The following is an 18555-nucleotide window of genomic DNA, read 5'->3' as shown; positions in this document are numbered from 1 at the left end:
AAATCTTAATTACCTGTAATCTCCTACATGTTTTTAAAGCAGATCACCATCTCCTTTCATCATAACAAGGGTGCTCCCTGCCCCCAGCAAATTCCTGCAGACCTCGTGATGTAAATGCCACATCCAAGTTCATTTCAATTTTCATCATGCAGTCAGCTTAGTAATGTATTATGACAATTTATCTTTGTGCTATTATAGGTCAGTAACAAAATGTATTGAAATTGAGAAAAATCTAAAAATGTTGATTGATGAGGAAGTAAAAACCTACAAGAAGCTGTGGTGGAAGGGGAAGAATCTAAAAGCACAAAGGCATAAGAACTGCTTGAATTATGTAAATCAAAGACTTGTAATTGATATTGCATGTTCAAACACTTCAGTCAAATTGAAAAGGTTGAGGTAGATTCCATTAAAGGTTACCCATGTAGGCTGAAGCTTTATTTTCTTAATTAAAGTTTTTCCTCTTTGTTGCTGTGGAACAAAATTTCAGTAGAGTTTGGTTTTGTTCCTCCCACAACCAGAGTTTCTCTTTGTTTCCTTTGTGAAGAAACACAAAAACAACCAAGCAAACAAACAAAAAGTAAAGAAAAATGTTCCCTGGACTCTGATCCTACCTGGACTTTTCACCATATTCAATTTTACCCACTTTTTAATCTCCTTGAACTGCTACCAGAATTACAGTTAAACGCATGAGTGTCTGCAAGTTGAAGACTTCATTTATCATGCACGCTATATATCAAATCCAAACTGCAAAGAAATCAGTTAGGTATTTTCCCAGTAACTTCATTGGCATAAAGATTTGTTCACAAGTCACTCTGTGGAACTTCCTGGGTCAGAATCAAGCTAAATGTTAACAAGCTAGAATAGCTCTACTGACCCTCACAGAAACACTCTGCAACAAAAGAAACAAAACAGAAACTAGTACCTAGAATTTTTACATGATTATGTGCTAAAAAGATGGTCTGTAGCACTGTTTACACAAATACATAGAGGTAGGAGCCTCTTGTATGGCAAAACCATGCCACAATATGGCAAGTTTGGTGTATAAATGGTATCCTAAATTACAGTACAGGAAAATGAAGGTTTATGTAACTCTGAGATTTCCATGCTACATCATCTACAAATAGACATCTCTGTATCACCATGCTAACACTCATGTTTTCTTTCTAGTAGTTATACAGATGGCCTTACAAAATTAGATTAAGCTCCAAAAAATGTCTGCTAAAATATTCATTATTTGTGATACCGCCTAAAATTCTAAAGCGATGATGCCATTATATCCCATTGGTATCAAGAGCAGAAAAAGCAGCCTCAAAATACTAGTGTGTTAAAAAGACATCCACTAGTGATTAACATATGAACCCTTCACTTACCTCTGTCATTACCATGTCCTGGCATTTTTTCACGTATTTGCCATCTGCTTTCACAATGGTCTGCAGGAAACGCAAGTACTCCACATGACGGCCGTGGGTCTCAATGCAGTGTACAAAGTGCTGCACCACTCTTTCACTAATTTCATTACATAGAAGGTAATTATTCATGAAGATGTGCCTCATGGTTTCAGCTTCCAGGAGCTAAACAGATTAAAATCAAAACAGCCTTATAAGAAGAGCAGATTTGTTTGGAGATTGAAAGATTCACAGGATTCTAGACTAGAGAAAGGCACATTGGTAAAGACAAAATGTAGAAGTCCAATGTGCATCAGCCCAGGAATTAAGCAGTGACTTTAGGGTCTAGCTTTCATTTATGATGGGATCTCACCACACTTTTTTATGAGTATAAAATGGTCCTCAAGTGGACCTTTTTGTGCCCTAACAAAACTTGTGCCCATTTGGAAGGTGAAGACATACATATACACACATGACACTGCTAGAGCACTCTAGAGGGACTTAAGTATGCAAGACATTTGAGACCACATTCATCCCACTCATCATCAAACTTCTCATTGAGGCAACCCAGAAGGATGATTAGTTACCTCTAGCTCCCTCTATGGTCGACAGAGGCAGGCAATTTCCAGCAGGTAAATCATTGCACATGCAGTCTGATCACTCTGAAAGAACATCTCTTTCCACACCAACTACAGAGGGAACCTAAGGCTATGCTTCTGTAGATGGGTAGCACAGTGCAAGAGAAACAGATCTGTAGCAAGAAGGGATGCTGCTGAGGACTCAGCATCCAGACTTTATGTATTCTTACAGATTTTGCTTCAATGTTGTTCTAGTTTGGTCCCTTGGACTAAAGCTTATGAGGGTCAGGTTTGCTCCCAGGGTACACCTTTCTGTATAGTGTCCTCTGAAAGGAATCCCCACCAAGTTTGCTCGACAATGTGAACAAAAGCACAATAACTGGGATGATCAGAAGATCAACTTCAAAAGAACAGAAATGTAAGTGCAACTGGGCTCTGTACTTGGCACTCAAGTTAAGCATCAGTGTTGGACAGGATGGAGTCTGGGCATTAATCCCCACTGTGGTCAGCTCAGTGCCTTTTGCTAACTTCACAAAAAAACCCATAAATAAAAATTAAGAGAACAAATGCTTCCCAATGTATGCAGACACAAAGTCTACAGCCCTAATACACTCTAATAAAAGCATGTTTTGCTCAGTAGCTCTACCATTGAGCGAGGTGTCATTCTATATGACTGTATCTGTAAACACACACATACATATATACACAAAGGAACCATGACAAAGAGATTTACAATAAAGACAATGATTTCATAAAAGATCGAATTTTAAACTAGTTGCCTCAAATGGACGCATCATCATCATCAAAACCCTATGGGTCTGATTCAGCTGTCACGCCAGCTTCATGACAGTATCATTACAGCATCTTCTACCTTGACTGTGAGTCAGGGTGAATAAGATCAGAGTCAAACTACATGATGTGATGATGTGACACTTATTCATAGATACCTCAAGTAAACCCCACAGATAATATTGGTTTACATTTTTTAAATGACAGCATTAAAAACAATGACATAAGGAGCAACAGTAACAGAGAAGAAACAAGGACAGAGGAGAGAAGGCAGAGAGGGAATAATCTAATGGAATTACTTATTTAGCACTGTAATTTTTCAACAAGTCCGAATTTACTTCTAGTTATAAAATTCTCCTTAAAATAACAAACTTACCCCTGGAGTTAAGAACAAGTTGAGATTTTTGTGGAGGAGAACTTGATTCTGAGGATTTCCTCGACAGAAATTCTGCAGAAAAGTGTGGGCTAGATTCATAACTTCATTCATCTTTTCATCGCTCTGCAGAGAGAAAAGGCAAACAAAATCAGATGGGCATACCTAACCATACCTGTTAGAATGACACAAGGTGAATTCAGACAGGAACAAACCAATTTGCCTGAGCCTTTATAGGACAGGAGTTCCCTCTTTGGCAAAGGAAACTGGTGTAGTTTTCTTCAGAGACCATTAGTGACTGTAACTTACTCTAAATTGACTTGACCATAGGGAGCCATGGGTATGAGCAACAACTCTAAGTAAGATTTCCTCATGCATGGTTATCATTTCCTAGCTTAAAAAATTGCTAAGTGGCTTGAATTAAATAAAAAAACCACCTCTCTAGCCTGCACTGATTTTAAGCTTTTGAAAGCTTTAACTTTTATATAGCTAGATATTGAAACAGATGTATGTGTGCTTGTGTGTGTACACCTACATGAATATGTATGTTTATACACACTCCTACACAAATATATATCTAGCTTCATCCCCATTTTATCTTCCTCTCATATAGTATTCTAACTATGATTTGATGAACCACCTATATGGACAAACACTATTTTACAGAATACAGCTGAACCCAGTGTCTGTGTTGTAACATTAGTATGTAACACTCAAGAAAATGCAGCCCAGAAGAGCTTTATCTCCTCTCAGTGCTTTCTACAAGATCTAGAAAGATGAGGTCTTTTAAAGGCTATCTTTTAAAGATCCTTCATTTGTATGTCCAATGCCAATAAATGAGCGCAAAATCACTTATGTTCTGAAAAACTCACAAAGGCCACTAGGTTAGAAGCCTCCACCACAATAAAAAATTAATTATTTCAGACTTGATCCTTGAAAGCTTTTTGCCCATTTTGTGCATCTATGATAGCACTCACGTCAGCACCCGACAGTGGAATTCAGGTACCCTGCCAGAAGTTCCATTAAATCAATAGTTCTTACTGTGAAGTGACTGCAGATCTAAGGTTTGCCTGATTCAGGATTGGGATGATAGCTCAGTGGCATCCAGGCACATAAGGCAGTAAACATTAAATTCTTAACAAAACCCATTCTATGGAGGCAGCCGTATTTAAACCTAGGCCCAAACCCATTATTCTTAAGGCAGAAAATGGCATCATTATCTCATGTTTGTACCGTAGTTGACTGAATTCAGTTAAAGAAATATTCACATTGATTCTTGGGCCACTTGAGGCCTTGCCCTTTATTGACTTCATGTTCTTTAGCACTAGAATTATGAGAATAACCTTTTCATAGGGTATCTGCAGAAGGTCCAAGACTACCAAGTGGGCACCCATATTTTTCAGCAGTCGCTGCTGTTGATTCCGAGATTTCTTATTCTGAACACAAAGTTTGCTGAGTCGAATCAAAATCTGTAAATAAACAAATAAATAAGCATGGAAGGAAACAAAGAAGCAGTCATATCACAAAACTAAACAATAATATATTCCTTTAAAATGGTTAATAAATTTAATTATCAAACAAGCATGTGAAGTTTCTTAGCAGATATACCAACCTCTTTAACAATATTGTAGTTATTGCTTTTGTTGCTGTCTATCTGGGGTTTTTTGGTCCCATCCTGTATTGGACTCAAAATATTTGATTCCTGTAACAAAGAACACACAAGTGAAGATGTCTTGCAATTTCCTCTACATGAACTAATTACGTGTAATAACAGCAAGAAGTGTTACACCACTTCATAGGGAACAGATTTATCACATAATAAAAACATTCATTCATTCTTTATCCATGAGTTTACAATCAAGTCCGTCCTTTGTTTCAAATTCCCAACATAATTTGAGGAAATTACTCTATGTGCACATGCTTCTGATCCCCCTAAAAATACATTCCTAAATCATGGACTAGATATCCAAGGAATTTCAATACTATGAGAATAGGGACAGTATATTTCAATAGCACCACTCGCTCAAAAAATCTCAATATAGCTAGAAAGATCACAGTCTCTGTATGTGAATATTAGAAAGTCTGTAGAAAGAGCGTAAGATGACCTCTGTAATTAAGATAAACAGGTGGAGTTCTCAGCTGTACAGGAACAAGTAGCACATGGAGAGTGGAGATGTTCCTCCCATGAAGAGGACACTTCTGTCCTCATCTCTGGATGATGCGGGAAAGGATTTAAAAGCAAATGAGAACCTTATGTTGTTAAACTGCAACATCCAGTCATGACGCTGTATGCTCTGGGCTTGGCTCTTAGAGAGCCCCAGCTGGGTATGATAAATAAGAGAAATCAAGTCAGCAAGTAACTGCCAACACCCACGCACCTTTCCATGCATATCTCAGTCAAAACATGGAAGAGCATCCACACAAATACTGTCACTTAGAATACTGGCGGTGTTTTGTTTTGTTGTGTTTTCTGCTGCCAGCTATGGGAAGCCTTTCTTAACTGGAAGCACAAAGAACTGAAAGATTGGTCTTTGGATGCTGAAATCAAGCATGTAGAAAAACTGCAGCTGATCTTGTGATTGCCTCACAGTATAACCACAAGGATATAAACCAGTGTAATAGCATGGAAAAAAAGAAGAAACAGGTGTACTTCTGAGTTTCATCGTGTCCTCAAACTTCCTACTGTTTTAGAGAAGAAAATTATGCTAAACCACACACGTGCACTCCAGTCTGGATGTTTATACATCTTGAAACCTCTCTTTGAACTTTCTTAGCTGATGGTGAAGATGAAGGGATCTATAAATCCCAGCTGGTCTTAATATCCAGTGGGGCAAGAACAGCTGCACCACTTGGCCATGGAAGCTGTTTATAACAGTGTCAGCACTGCTGTTCAGCATGGTCATGTTGATCTATGCAACAAGAGTGGATTTTATTTGTTTAGGTTTGTTAGTATGCATGCTGCCTTCTCTTTAGCTGTTTGAATCGATACTTTGGAAGGAATTTCAGGCTCTTTGCTATAATTAACCACCCTCCTCTGTTCTGGGACTGTGGGTTAACCAAGATTAATTTACCTGTTAGTTTTGCCAGCATTCTTCCTCAATCAATGTAGTTTTATAATCCATGTGAACTATATGTCTTATCTGGAAGCACTGACCAGCATTAAACTGCTGAATCTATCCTTTCTCTTAACAAAATAAAAGCCTGTTTATTGAACCCATAAGAGCATGCCAGCGACATAGTTATCAAGAGATGATCACACCACTGGGATACCAGAGACACTGAGTTGCATATCTTGCCTTGTTAAGCCCCATGACAGACATTCTCTGTCACACTTTTCCATAGGGCACAGGGAGTCATAGACATCACACCGAGAAAGGTTCTCTTCTGAGCACCCCACCTTTAGGAAATGGTATTTTCTGAAGACTATTTCCTTTATTTGTAGAATTCCTAGAACATCACTGTGTGCATCAGTCGTAGGAGCCTTTCTTTCTAGCCCCCAACATGGAGCCTCAGATTCCAGCATGGAGTCCAAGCAGTTCCCAGCCACTGAAATAGTCTCACTCATCCCAGCAGGAGAGCTGTGGACAGCATTGGGCAGTGTCACGCTGGCACAGTTTTGCCCTCTGCAGGCTGTGTTTACTTACCAGGGGAAAGAGGGCACTCTCAGAAATTCCAGTTCACAATCTCAACTTATAGGTGATGTTTAAGATGCTCGTTCAAACAGTCCCAGAACCAAAGCAAACTGCCACAGACCAGAAAAAGAGGAGAGCAAGGGAACACCAGGCGCTTGAGAGTGCAGAAAGTTTATACAACTTTAAACATTGCTGAACTTTCTCAGTGGATGGTGAAGATGAGAAGCTCTATAAACGCCACAGCACTATGTTTCAGCTCCACCTGAGAGTCCTTTCACAAAGACTGTTTCTCCTCCTCTGCGCTTCTGCTGCTACATCACCAATACATCCTCCAGTGACAGGACAACAAAAGCCACACTTTGCATAGGCTGTGGTATCTATACAGACTCATAACATCTTTATACTAGAGATAAGCAAGTAAACAGGCTTTATCTGATTTTTCTTTTTCAAGCCAAGCTCAGTTGTGCGACATCAATTTCAGCACTTCTTCCTAATCCCCTATGGGATCTAACATGTCTGACGTAACTCCAAGCACTGCTTCCTGTAATTCTGATCTCTGGTTCTTATGAAGAAGATCCTGCATAGATGGATGTAAGATTCATTGTTCTTCTTGTGGAAAACTCCAGATATTTTATTTTCCTACAAATACATTTCTGGAGTCAAATGATTGCAAAAAAGCAGAAGTCTCTAGCCCCCTCCCCAGGTTATGATACAATTACCCCAGAAGACTCAGAAGCCAAAGAGCAAAAAAAAAGGTATTTTATTTCATTTCAAATTCTTAAGCCAACTTGCAAAGTGCTCCAGCAAGGACAGAAACTTGGGCTTCACATAAGACTGTTCTGGGATGTAATTTAAGCCCTTGTGCACCGTTCAATGTTGTTTGTAAAAAATTAAGCACAGGCAAATGAACCATATTCACTAAAGACCTAAAAGTTCATCCAGCTCAGTGCTGAATACCCAGCATCCATTCCAAGCATGGGATCTCACAGGGATGTTCATCTGCTTGAAGCTAGCCACCTGCTTCACATGTTGTTGGTTATGACCGGCACCTCACCTCTTGTGTCTGACTTCAGATCTCAGAGAGAGTATTCATTATCTCAAGTAGTTTTGTCAAGTATAAATATTTCCTGACTGTTAAAAAATAATTTAACAGAGGAAAAAATAATGGAACAGGTTCTAAGCTATTGTAACCCGGTGCAGTTCTCATGGAATTACCACCAGATGATCGAAGCAGTTGTGCAGATTACATATTACTGTTCTAATACAACAGTCTCTCACATCTGCCAGAGATAATATCACACATCTACTGAAGAACTGCTAATCCATATAGACCCACAGGTGCCTCATGGGGAAAAGAAAAAACAAACCACCACTAAAATCTCCCATATAGAGATGCTTCTGCACATTGTTGTCTCCCCTCTTCCTGGAGTTTCTTTGCCAACAGGGCTTTCCATGGAAATAAAAAGGATTTTATTACACTTTTATAATATATTATAGGTACAAAACCTTGTATATATCCTGCTGCAATCCTATATCCTGTTTCCCCGTTACCTTTCCCATTCATTAAAAAAAGGAACATTTTCATTCTTACTACAGATATGCTTGAGAAAAGAAAGCAGGAAATCCCACATATTTAAGCTCATAAAGTCCAGATTCCTCCCCAGTTCTGACACCATTAAATTCAGCTAAGTTACATCAGAGGAAGAGTAGGACCTGCAATATCCCTAGAAACTGGGATTCTCCCTTGAAATGCTGGATTTTCCCCCATATGAAGCCACCTAAGACCTGCTTTCCCATCTGAAAGAACAAGTGTATGTCATAGAAATATGCAGACATCCTGTCTCTTCTCAATGGTTCCTCCTTTTCCTGAATGCATTGGCTTCACAATGCTATATGAACTCCACTTGTCTGCCTACTAAGCTTCCTCTCGTGGCTTCCTTGCCCATTTTCTTGCTACCAGTGAAGACTCTACCATGGAAGAGAATAAGGAAAGTGCTGTCTCAGAAATGGCAGTTGATCATCTCTCCAAACTTCCTCTGACAAAAATGGAAAAGTGGGAATCAATACTGGTGTGAAAGCCTGCTCTATCTACTGGTATGTCACAAACCTGAACCATAGCAACTCTTGCAACACTTTGCACTTTAAGATCCATACTGAAGGTATGTAATTACATGAGGACCTCAGTTTTCACAGAAAAACAAAAGTAAAAAAAACCAAAAACCAAACCAAAAACAATTACAATTTTTCAGAATCAGGTATCTGTGGCTCCAGGTTCAAGCTCTAAAGTTTCCCAGCTTCTGGTGTGACAAGGGCCAAAAAACCCCAGAATATTAGTGTGCCTACAAAATCTCAGCATTCTTAGGCGAGTCTTAGGTTTGGTGGAGAGTGGAATTACTTGTGTAATATTTGAAAATATGGGTTTGATTGTACTCCCCTTCCCTACTTGCAGGAATAGATACTGTCTGCTACTTCTTCTACAAGAAATCTGGACAGGGGATTTTTACAAGCGCATGTAGTGATAGGACAAGGGGGAATGGCTTTAAACTGAAAGATGGTAGATTTATATTAGATATTGGGAAAAAACTCTTCCCTGTGAGGGTGCTGAGGCGCTGGCACAGGTTGCCCAGAGAAGCTGTGGCTGCCCCATCCCTGGCAGGGTTCAAGGCCAAGCTGAATGGGGCCTTGAGCAACCTGGTCTAGTGGAAGGTGTCCCTGCCTATGGCAGGAGGATTGGAACTGGATAAGCCTTAAGGTCCCTTCTAATCCAACCCATTCTGTGATTCTATGATTCTTTCTTCCAGCAAGTCAGCACAACTGCCACCAACACATGATCCCTAGATTACTTCTTTGGCCACATAGTGATGCCACGCACTGTGGCTTGTTTGCTAGTCAAGAAGGAATGTAGTATAGCTCTGTGACATAAGAATGCAGTTACTGAAAGCAGTGGGAGAGAATACTGAACAAATTGATAAAAGAGGTTTTATCTACTATTTTATCTATTACTAAAGGTCAGCCAGAATCCTGCACAATCTCACTTTGCTACTTTGATTAACCGGACCACAAATTCGCAGTTGTTCATTAAGCTACCTATCAATATTGAAACAATTCTAAACCCAAAGTCTTTAGACCCACCTCTATTGGCTCTTCTCCCCCTTTGGTTTGATTGTCGCCCACTTCTCCACTCTCATAATTGCTGCTCTTTTCAACCCACAACTCTGATTTTTCTACAGTCAGACGTAGCTGATCAAGATCAGCCTTGATTTGCTTGTAGTTATCAACATCTTGATTAGACACCAGCAGCTGAACCTGGAAATACAGAAAATCGTAAAGCTATTACAGCACTAGCACCAGCACTTATGGCTGGGTAATTTGCTTGACAGTTTCCATTCTAAGCCACTCTTTCCAGGTGCTTTATGTAACCTTCCTTATGAAATTGAAACATGGCACACACAGCATTTTTAAGCCCTCAATCGTCAAGAACATTTAACAGAGGCAGAAACTATAGTTGCCCAAAACAAGTTAGTTTATAAAATTCACAAAATTCTCTCACCTTCCTTAATACACTGCAAAACATTTTCAGCACAAACAGATTTACAAGCTCTTGGGTTCTATGCAGGGTTGGCGCTGATGCACTGATTATGATCCTCATAGCATTAAAACAATACAGTTACATGGTATTAAAGCAATACAATTAGAAATAGCTTATACCATCAGCACAGCACTTCACAAGTGGAAAAAAAAAAGGATGGTATAACAAGGACTCATGACATCCAAAGAAGGGTCAGAATGGCAACTTTAATGTTCACCTACATCACCATAATCAAATAGTGGAAAACAACAGATTTTAACACTGTTAGGCCAGCTTAAAAATCTTGTTTAAATATACCTCACAAACTGACTTTCAGGTTCATGTAATTTTTCATCTAAGTGGCTGCCTTTTACTAAGATTAATATAACCTTTTTTTTTGTACTCTGGGTTTTTTTGCTGTTATTTGTAGTTCTTGATTTAACATGATCTATGCATTTCCTTACTTGGTAATGCTCTTCGCTCTACTAAGATTATTAATGAAGACAATATTCCCCAAAACCACCAACAATCTTTACTGCAAATCAATAAGCACTATTAAGAAATCACACTTACATAAAAGATTAAGGTCACATGGCAGACAAAAACAATGATAGGCACATTCTATTTTTAAGAAACATCACTACATGCAGGCTAATATTCACTCTTTCATAACACAAAGTTTTCATCATCTTCTCTCTTAGCTTGGTAAAACCTTGTGATTTTGCATATTCCATGTTCTCTACAGTCTTTTTTTGTTATTTGCCAATTACTTTTCCATCCTTTACAAAAACATGTTAAGCTACTCAGTCCTTGCTGACCTCAGAATAACAGCTATTTATGCAATGAACCAGCATGGCCTAACTTTAACAATCTGGTGGGAGGCCTTTCTACTACACTGCAAAACATTAAACAAATGCTTTCCAGGTCTTTATCGTTCATCTGTTTTTAAACAAGAGAAACCTCCACTTGTTACATAAGGGTGAGAGAACACGCTATCAAACTCCTGAAATAAGCATCAGATGGTATTATCAACATGTGTTACAGAGGCTTACGTAAAGAGAGATGTTCCTGACATCCAGCCCCATGACATCAGATCTCCCTATCCTAATCCACTGACACATGGAGCCTGCACATGCATTGTTATCAAGCAGAAAGTATAAAAGCTGCAAACAGGTTTGGCTCTATTACTCTCTTCCTGTTATTTGGGCCTATCTTTACCATGCACTGGAGCACAATGCAAAGACACCTGAATTAGAACTAGAAACATCCTATGAATAACAAGAGAGGTTTAAACCAGCCTAAGCAGCCCTGAAGACGGAAAAGGCTTATTGCTGACACCAGTGCACTGCCTGCAGAACACGAGCTACTAACTCTGTCTCTGAGGGATCACTACTAAATCACGTCTCACTGCAAGATGCATGCATGTCCCACCTGTCACCAGGGACCTATGCTTTCAGTAATGGATGTGATGCTAGAAATATCTATTTTTTGGGTGCACAACCATAATACACATTAGCACATATGGTCAAATCTAATGAAAACAAAACAAACAAGCAAACAAACCTTTCTTGAATTTGGGCCTTTAAGGAAATAATTAACAGCAATTTAGGAAAGATTTTCCCTGCAGTCAAGTTTCCTGGAATAACACTAGGCCCATCCATACCTGTTTAAATGCTTGCAGAACTTCTGCTCTCTGGCTGAAGTGCTTAAATAGCAGGTGCAGAGCACCTGAGAGCAAAGGAGGGTAGTCATGCATGATGAGGTGAATGAGGACCCGTAAAAAAGTTCTGCCTCCTTCATCATCAAGCTGAACTGCATTCTTCTCCTTTCTGAAACAGAAAGGGGAAGGGGGGGGGAAGGACCAAATAAAGTAAAATAAATAAGAAAAAAAATAGAAGTTTTTGACACAATCTTCATTTGAAAGAGCTCTTAGAACCAAATCAAATATGCTGCAAGAAGGCAACTATAAATATATTTAATATTTAATTTACTATATTTTATAAGGACTTCAATCCTACAGCTGTATGCTGTTGCAGCAATCTTGTAGTGGAATGGACACTGCAGAATGAAAATAAGTATGTATGAAATGTGTCAAATATTGTAAATAAAACCCATATTGCAAAAACCTTCGTTTAAGTCTTGAATAAATTGTCCCAAGCTCATCCCCAATCCAAATTAACTGAAGTAAACAACATTTCATCAGAGATTAATTTGGCCCTTTCCTTTTTACTCCCTCCCTTTTCATCTATTAAAATTTCATTTAAGAAAAAGTAAGCTCAAAAATAGTAAGAATTGCCAAAAGCATCATATTTCTGGAATCATATTCATAATCTGGAATGGCAGCAAGCAGATTTACACTTAACATATCAAAGCAGAAATAATGTTCCAAGAAACCATTCAGTCTCTCTGTTAAAGACGCAGATGCTAAGGGCTGTGTGTTGTTTTACATTATGGGAGTTCAGGGAGAGGACTGGAGGCATTGCTTGTGCTGGTAAAGATTGAGAATGCATAAGGGACTGAGAGAGGAAAGATCAGAGTGCCCATAGTGCAGATCCTTCTCCCTAGCTCCAAGAAAAACTTTGAAGTCTATGGCCTTGTCTAAATGGAATTAATTTTTACTGGTATAATTATACCCATAAAACTAAACCAACATAGTGATAATGATAATAACTCTCCAGCGTGGATATTTTCTATGCTTTTTTATGTTCACAGTGTGAAGTCTGCAAGCATAACTTGTGATCTGCAGGCCTCTGGTGGTGCACAAGATCATGGCAAGTGGTCCACAGTTGACTTGAGGAGTCATATGCAAGAGACTATTGTTGACATCAATTTCTAACCAAGTTCAAACACAAGGTGCAACGACAACTGGTCATGTGGTCTGTGAGAAATACTGAAGGTCAACAGTAACATCCTGATCCAAGAAATTTGGGGCTACAACCATAAGGTACATGAGAAAAAGGTTTTTCCTTAAAAGCATCCATGTAAGACATTAGAAGATAAATACTTAGTGTGTTTTAGCTCAATATGTACAATGATCCCTGGCTGCCTCTGGAAACATGACAAAAATCAACTAAGAGGGTGGTCCTTTCCAACCCTGTGGCCACCCATACCAACTGGGCTACTGTTTGAAATCCAGATCTTCTCTGGCACTTTTCTGTCTATGTATAGGTTATGTAATAAGCACCAGCCAAAGGAAGAGAAAGAGGTATGAAAATATGCACAGAATAAACAGAGATCGACCATGAGAAATGTCAACATGAACAAACAGATATACAGAGATGTAAAATTCCAGAGGATGTACCTGCCAGCAAACATGGTCTCAGCCTGAGCTGCAATTTCATCTATATCTGGAACAATTGCTGGAAAAGAAATTAACAAGAAAAAAGCCAGTGATGTCATTTAATCTGCACAGCAAAATGGAACTATGGAACTCTTTAAAGTAGATGTTGTCAAGTGAAGGTATAACTACACATTCCTCAACTGGGTAAAATTCATTATCTGCAAGTGCGGTAGAAAAGAAACAGGACATGGGCTAATTGGGGTTAAACTGCGTATTACCATTATTATGACTAAGGAAGAGCCAAATTGTAGTGATGAACCAGAGCCCCATGGTGCTAGGTCATCTTCAGGGACCCACAAATGATACAGAATCTGAAACGCTTAATTTTATTATGTTTTTTATGAGAGTCATAAAAACAGCAGTCAGCCTTTTAAACACTTCTGTGAGCATGGGAATGCTCTGGGAAAACCACTCGATTCCCATACCGCGTTTACCTTACTTAAATCAGTCGTCATCCAACCCCAACCATTTTTTCCTGACCTACCCTCCACTTCATTTATCATTTTGCAATGTTTTGGGAAGAGTACAAATAACAAAATCTATTGTCATCATGGAAAAAAAAGAATCACATTTTTGTTAGAGGAAAACAGGCCAGAAAAAAAATAAATCTTATTTTTATGGGATTCCTTAAAATTTTAATTTTCCCATAAACTTCCCAATTTGAAGCAGCATCTTTCTGCTCTAGATGCGTTCATTGTTTGTAGTAGGCTTCACGGAATTATTCCACATTGCAATACAACAGCAACATTTACCTGAGGCAATCCCTGGTGTGTCAGGCGGGGATGTTGTAGAACAATCAACATTTTCATTGTTCTCCCCAAACTCTCTCTTATAGATAGACAGCATGTAGGATATTCTATAGTCCAGTCTAACACTGAGAATAAACTACAAGAAAAAAACATTTTAAGCATGACTTTTCTTCTGCCATTTGGTAATATGGGTTAAGATGCTTCTGAGCAGGGATACCTGATTATTTAAAGATAATTATTTTAGGTAAACATGACCATTACAAAATAAAAGAAGAATCCATTACATGCATCAGCTTTCAGTGATTTCCTTCTTTGCTCTGACCATCCTGAGACATATTGAACTCTACCCCTATCGACTGCTGAACACTAAGAAGCAGCCTGGATTTGTTCAGGGGCTCCAGCACACTGCCTTGCCCTCGTTGTCTGCAAGCCACATCAGTACATCCAAACCCACGTTGAACCAGTTATTTCATATTTCAGCCCCATGAAGATAAGAAGAGGAGTGGGACTGAGATTAAAGACAACAGTCTCGAGGCTGCTCACCCTCTCAAATGCTAGACAGCCAAGGGTGGCAGTGCTGTGGTAACTCCAGGCTCTCATGAAGTACAAGCAAGGTGGGATCTTTCATTACACTGGTAATTGTGAGCTGAGGATGTGGGCAGCAAATACCATTTTCTTCATAAGCTTCCAATAGTGCTGCCAGCACACAGCAAAACCAAAACATTTTGTTTTGGGAGCTAGCACTGTAATGGTAACAGGGTTTCCCCTCACTCAGCACTCTGCTTTCTTGTGATTATTGGTGCCTTCTCTTCCTCAGCTGTGAAATCAGAATCTCATACAGGAAAAATCCGAATTCAAAGCTGGAAGTGTTGCTTTTATCTTGAAACAGTGAGGAAAATAACTAGGCTGGAAACATCAGTAGCAATTTAATGACTGACACATATACATCTGACACTTCAACAACTGACTGCCTATGGACTGAGTTTTGTTGTTTCCCACACTTAATGCTCCTTGCCCACAATAAATGCAAGCATACAGTGAAACAGGTAATTTAACTTATTTTGCAGTCAGTGGTGATAAAAGCACATATGTTAAGTTACCAAGATTCAGGTGACAGGTGATGACATAGGAAATGGTGGCAACCTGTTTCTTTGATCTCTAACTGGAGTCAGACAAGCTTCCCAGACCCAGAACACTGTAACAGGACTTGGCTAGGACTGTACCATCTAAATGCAATTAAAATGACAGTTCGAGAAACAATATCTTTGCTTTAAAGTTTTGGTTCCATGATGAGGTTACCCCATAATTGTACAAGCAAGATATTTAAAAATAAATATTTCTTAAGTCAACTAAGTCTATCAGTCCATCTGTTTAATTCTGGCTGACAGCAGGATGAAAACTCCTAAATAAAGAATGCCTCTACTTAAAGATGTAAGAGGATATATCGAGAATTAAATCATTATTAACTGAATTATTTCTTAGAACAGAATAGCTTTAATCACTATTGTACTAGCTATGCATCAGAATTCAACGAATCTAAAATAGTCTTACTCATTTTTAGGGTAATAGCACAGTAATGAAAGGTACTGCTATTTAAATTAATCTCCCTTCATTGCACTGTAAATCTACCTAAATTAGTTTGTATTTCTAGTGAGCTAAATTCATATATATGGACATTCACTGTGATTCATCAACATATGACAGTTTGCAGTAATCTGCAATAATTTGGCCATATGACTAAACCATAACTAACAAGCCTCAGATTAAGGAATAAATTAGGATTAAATGCTCTCCAATCCCAGGTGCTCTTGCACTGGACATGTGGTGAAAAGGAAAGGATGATCCAAAATGTGATTCTCTTGCCTGTGAGCAGTCAGGGAATGCACAGGATGAGGTTGGTGTCCTAGAATCATCCAGTAGGCATCAACCAGTAAAGCAAGACAGTATGGAGAGATAATCAAGGAAGGAAACAATGAAAATAAGAAACAATACACATTAATGGTATTATTTAGGTGATAGAACTTCATAACACACTGTTCTTCAGCATAAACCTTAAAGCAAAGGAACTCTGGAACCAAAGTAGGCACTACTAAGGATATTCTAACAATTGATAGTCTTTCAGATGATGAGTAATTAAGGTAATTTAAATAATTTCTAAGCAGCCAGAACAAATTGAATCCTTCAAAAGTGACAATGGTGCCAACAGATCCACAGAATTTATAGAAAACACTGAAACATTCCTTTAGGGCAAAAGTATTGCAGAAACTGGGACTTGATATATAGAAATATGTGTTCCACTTCACTTGCTAATAGCACAAAGTGAAAATTGTATCTCAGAAGGCATGCTAGTGTTACACAGCTTGTCAGTTCAGCTGGGAGAACTGTAGCAGCCCACAGACTATTCCCAATCTAGTAGTGCAAATCTGAAGCCTTTGCATACCTTCAGTGGGTGTAGGTCCAATTCTGCCCTTCGATATGCTATTATAACAGAAGAGTCAAATACTAAAGTCAGGCAAGCTACCCCAGTGTAAAATGTGTGTTAATGAGACAGGAAACAAGGACACTGTCTTCAAAAAACATTAGTGAGGGAGAATAAAGGAGAAGTTTTGCCTCTTCACAATTAATAGTGACAGAGTTTCTGCAGCATCTAGGTCCTTCAAAACTGAAGTAGGTGTAACAGAGTGAGGATCACAACTGTACTATTGTTCACACAGAAGAGCATTTTTCTTTATATCAAAGTGTTATGTTAAAAATGAACAGCCCAGTGAATAGTAAGAATGGAGGTAATAGAAGTTACCACTCTGTGAATAAGAACTGTGAAATGGCTGCTATGTAATATTCCACCAATCATTATTACCTGCAAAATCTCAATGATTTTCAATTTGGTGTCCATTACAATCACATCTTCACTGTCTGAGGTGTTGGCTTGCTTGCTTGGGTGCATGCTTGGCTGTGCATCAGGGGCACTAATGGGAAATATAGATCCTCTGCTCAGCACCATCTGGGTCATCATCTCTCCTACACCATGGATGGTCCTCATAACATTGTTTCCTATGCATTAAACAAAAACATGTATATATTTGCCATGAGTAAAGGTTGCTTGCAAAGCTGTGTATCACACATATACCCATGTGGTCAAACCCCTTTGCAATCCTAACAGGCATACTGAAAAACAAGCCCCTCCATTCATGATCAAAACTCAGGAGAATGCATTCTAACTACCCAGTGGTTTAGGGACAAATTCTTACATGGATTTTCCATATAATTTCTTAGAGGTCAACAGACTTAAAACACCAAAATATTTCCACAGGTCTGTAAACATGTTCAAGGGGTCATAAAAAGTAAGAGTGTAAGAAATCTTAGTAGTTCACCTAATCCATTCCTTTGTCTGAAGCCATATTATCTACATCTAAAACCACTTCTGAAAGAAGTTTGTTTAACCTGTTTTTAAAGTATTTAAGTATTTTATACTCCACATTAAACAGCTTCCTGAGGTAATTTCAGGACTTGACCATATTTATTGTTAGAAAACTTTTATTGGTATTTATTTCATCTATTGCTGCAATTTATGACCTTGCTTTGTGAACAGACAGGAGTTCATTTTCCATGCCTACTCCCACTGCTGTCTTTGGCATGACAATTGGAAATAATATATGTGCTTGACAGTAAGGTTGCTCTTGGCACTGGAGAAGCTGGAAGGAGACTATCCAACTATCTCCACAATATGAGAGAATGAAGATTTGAGGCTGTGCAAGTCTTATCAATCTCTGCATGACAAGCCACAAACTAAAGTCAACTGATGCAACTAGACAGCCATGCCCCTTCAAAAAGGTCTCAGGAGAATGCCAGGCCCTAAAAGGCTGTCCTGAAGTCAAACTAGTAGCTATAATCACAGTGCCCTGCATATATTATACCTGGGGGGAAAAATGTTTTACACTCATGTGGCAAGAAACTTTATGCTGTCTAGTTGCAGTGATACCTATGACTGGTGCCAGTTCAGCAAAACCTACCAAGAAATATCATCTGTTCCCCTGGATTATACTGGTCTTTCTTTATAGTGAATTTTGATATGAGGAGCATCTCTGCGGATCAATTACTATGTTCTTCCAAAGGTTGGAAAAAGAAAGAGAGTATCATGCTA

The 18555-nt window shown here is 38.8% G+C and overlaps 1 protein-coding gene across 1 annotated transcript in view; it reads right to left on the bottom strand.

The window, feature by feature from the left end:
* The window catches only part of ITPR2 (inositol 1,4,5-trisphosphate receptor type 2), a 252357-nt gene that overhangs the window by 136601 nt on the left and 97201 nt on the right, over positions 1 to 18555 (bottom strand). The window contains exons 22-30 of the mRNA XM_034062808.1: positions 17272 to 17465; positions 14418 to 14550; positions 13627 to 13684; positions 11989 to 12154; positions 9890 to 10063; positions 4738 to 4827; positions 4469 to 4594; positions 3129 to 3251; positions 1371 to 1571 (exon numbers count right to left, since the gene is read on the bottom strand). Coding sequence (XP_033918699.1) covers positions 1371 to 1571; positions 3129 to 3251; positions 4469 to 4594; positions 4738 to 4827; positions 9890 to 10063; positions 11989 to 12154; positions 13627 to 13684; positions 14418 to 14550; positions 17272 to 17465 — 1265 coding nt within the window. The remainder of the gene's footprint in view (positions 1 to 1370; positions 1572 to 3128; positions 3252 to 4468; positions 4595 to 4737; positions 4828 to 9889; positions 10064 to 11988; positions 12155 to 13626; positions 13685 to 14417; positions 14551 to 17271; positions 17466 to 18555) is intronic.

This window comes from Melopsittacus undulatus, chromosome 5 (assembly GCF_012275295.1).
Source record: "Melopsittacus undulatus isolate bMelUnd1 chromosome 5, bMelUnd1.mat.Z, whole genome shotgun sequence".
In the NCBI taxonomy this organism is placed as follows: Eukaryota; Metazoa; Chordata; class Aves; order Psittaciformes; family Psittaculidae; genus Melopsittacus; species Melopsittacus undulatus.
The sequence above is the reverse complement of the archived record's forward strand: the minus strand, read 5'-3'. Positions and strand labels throughout refer to the sequence as shown.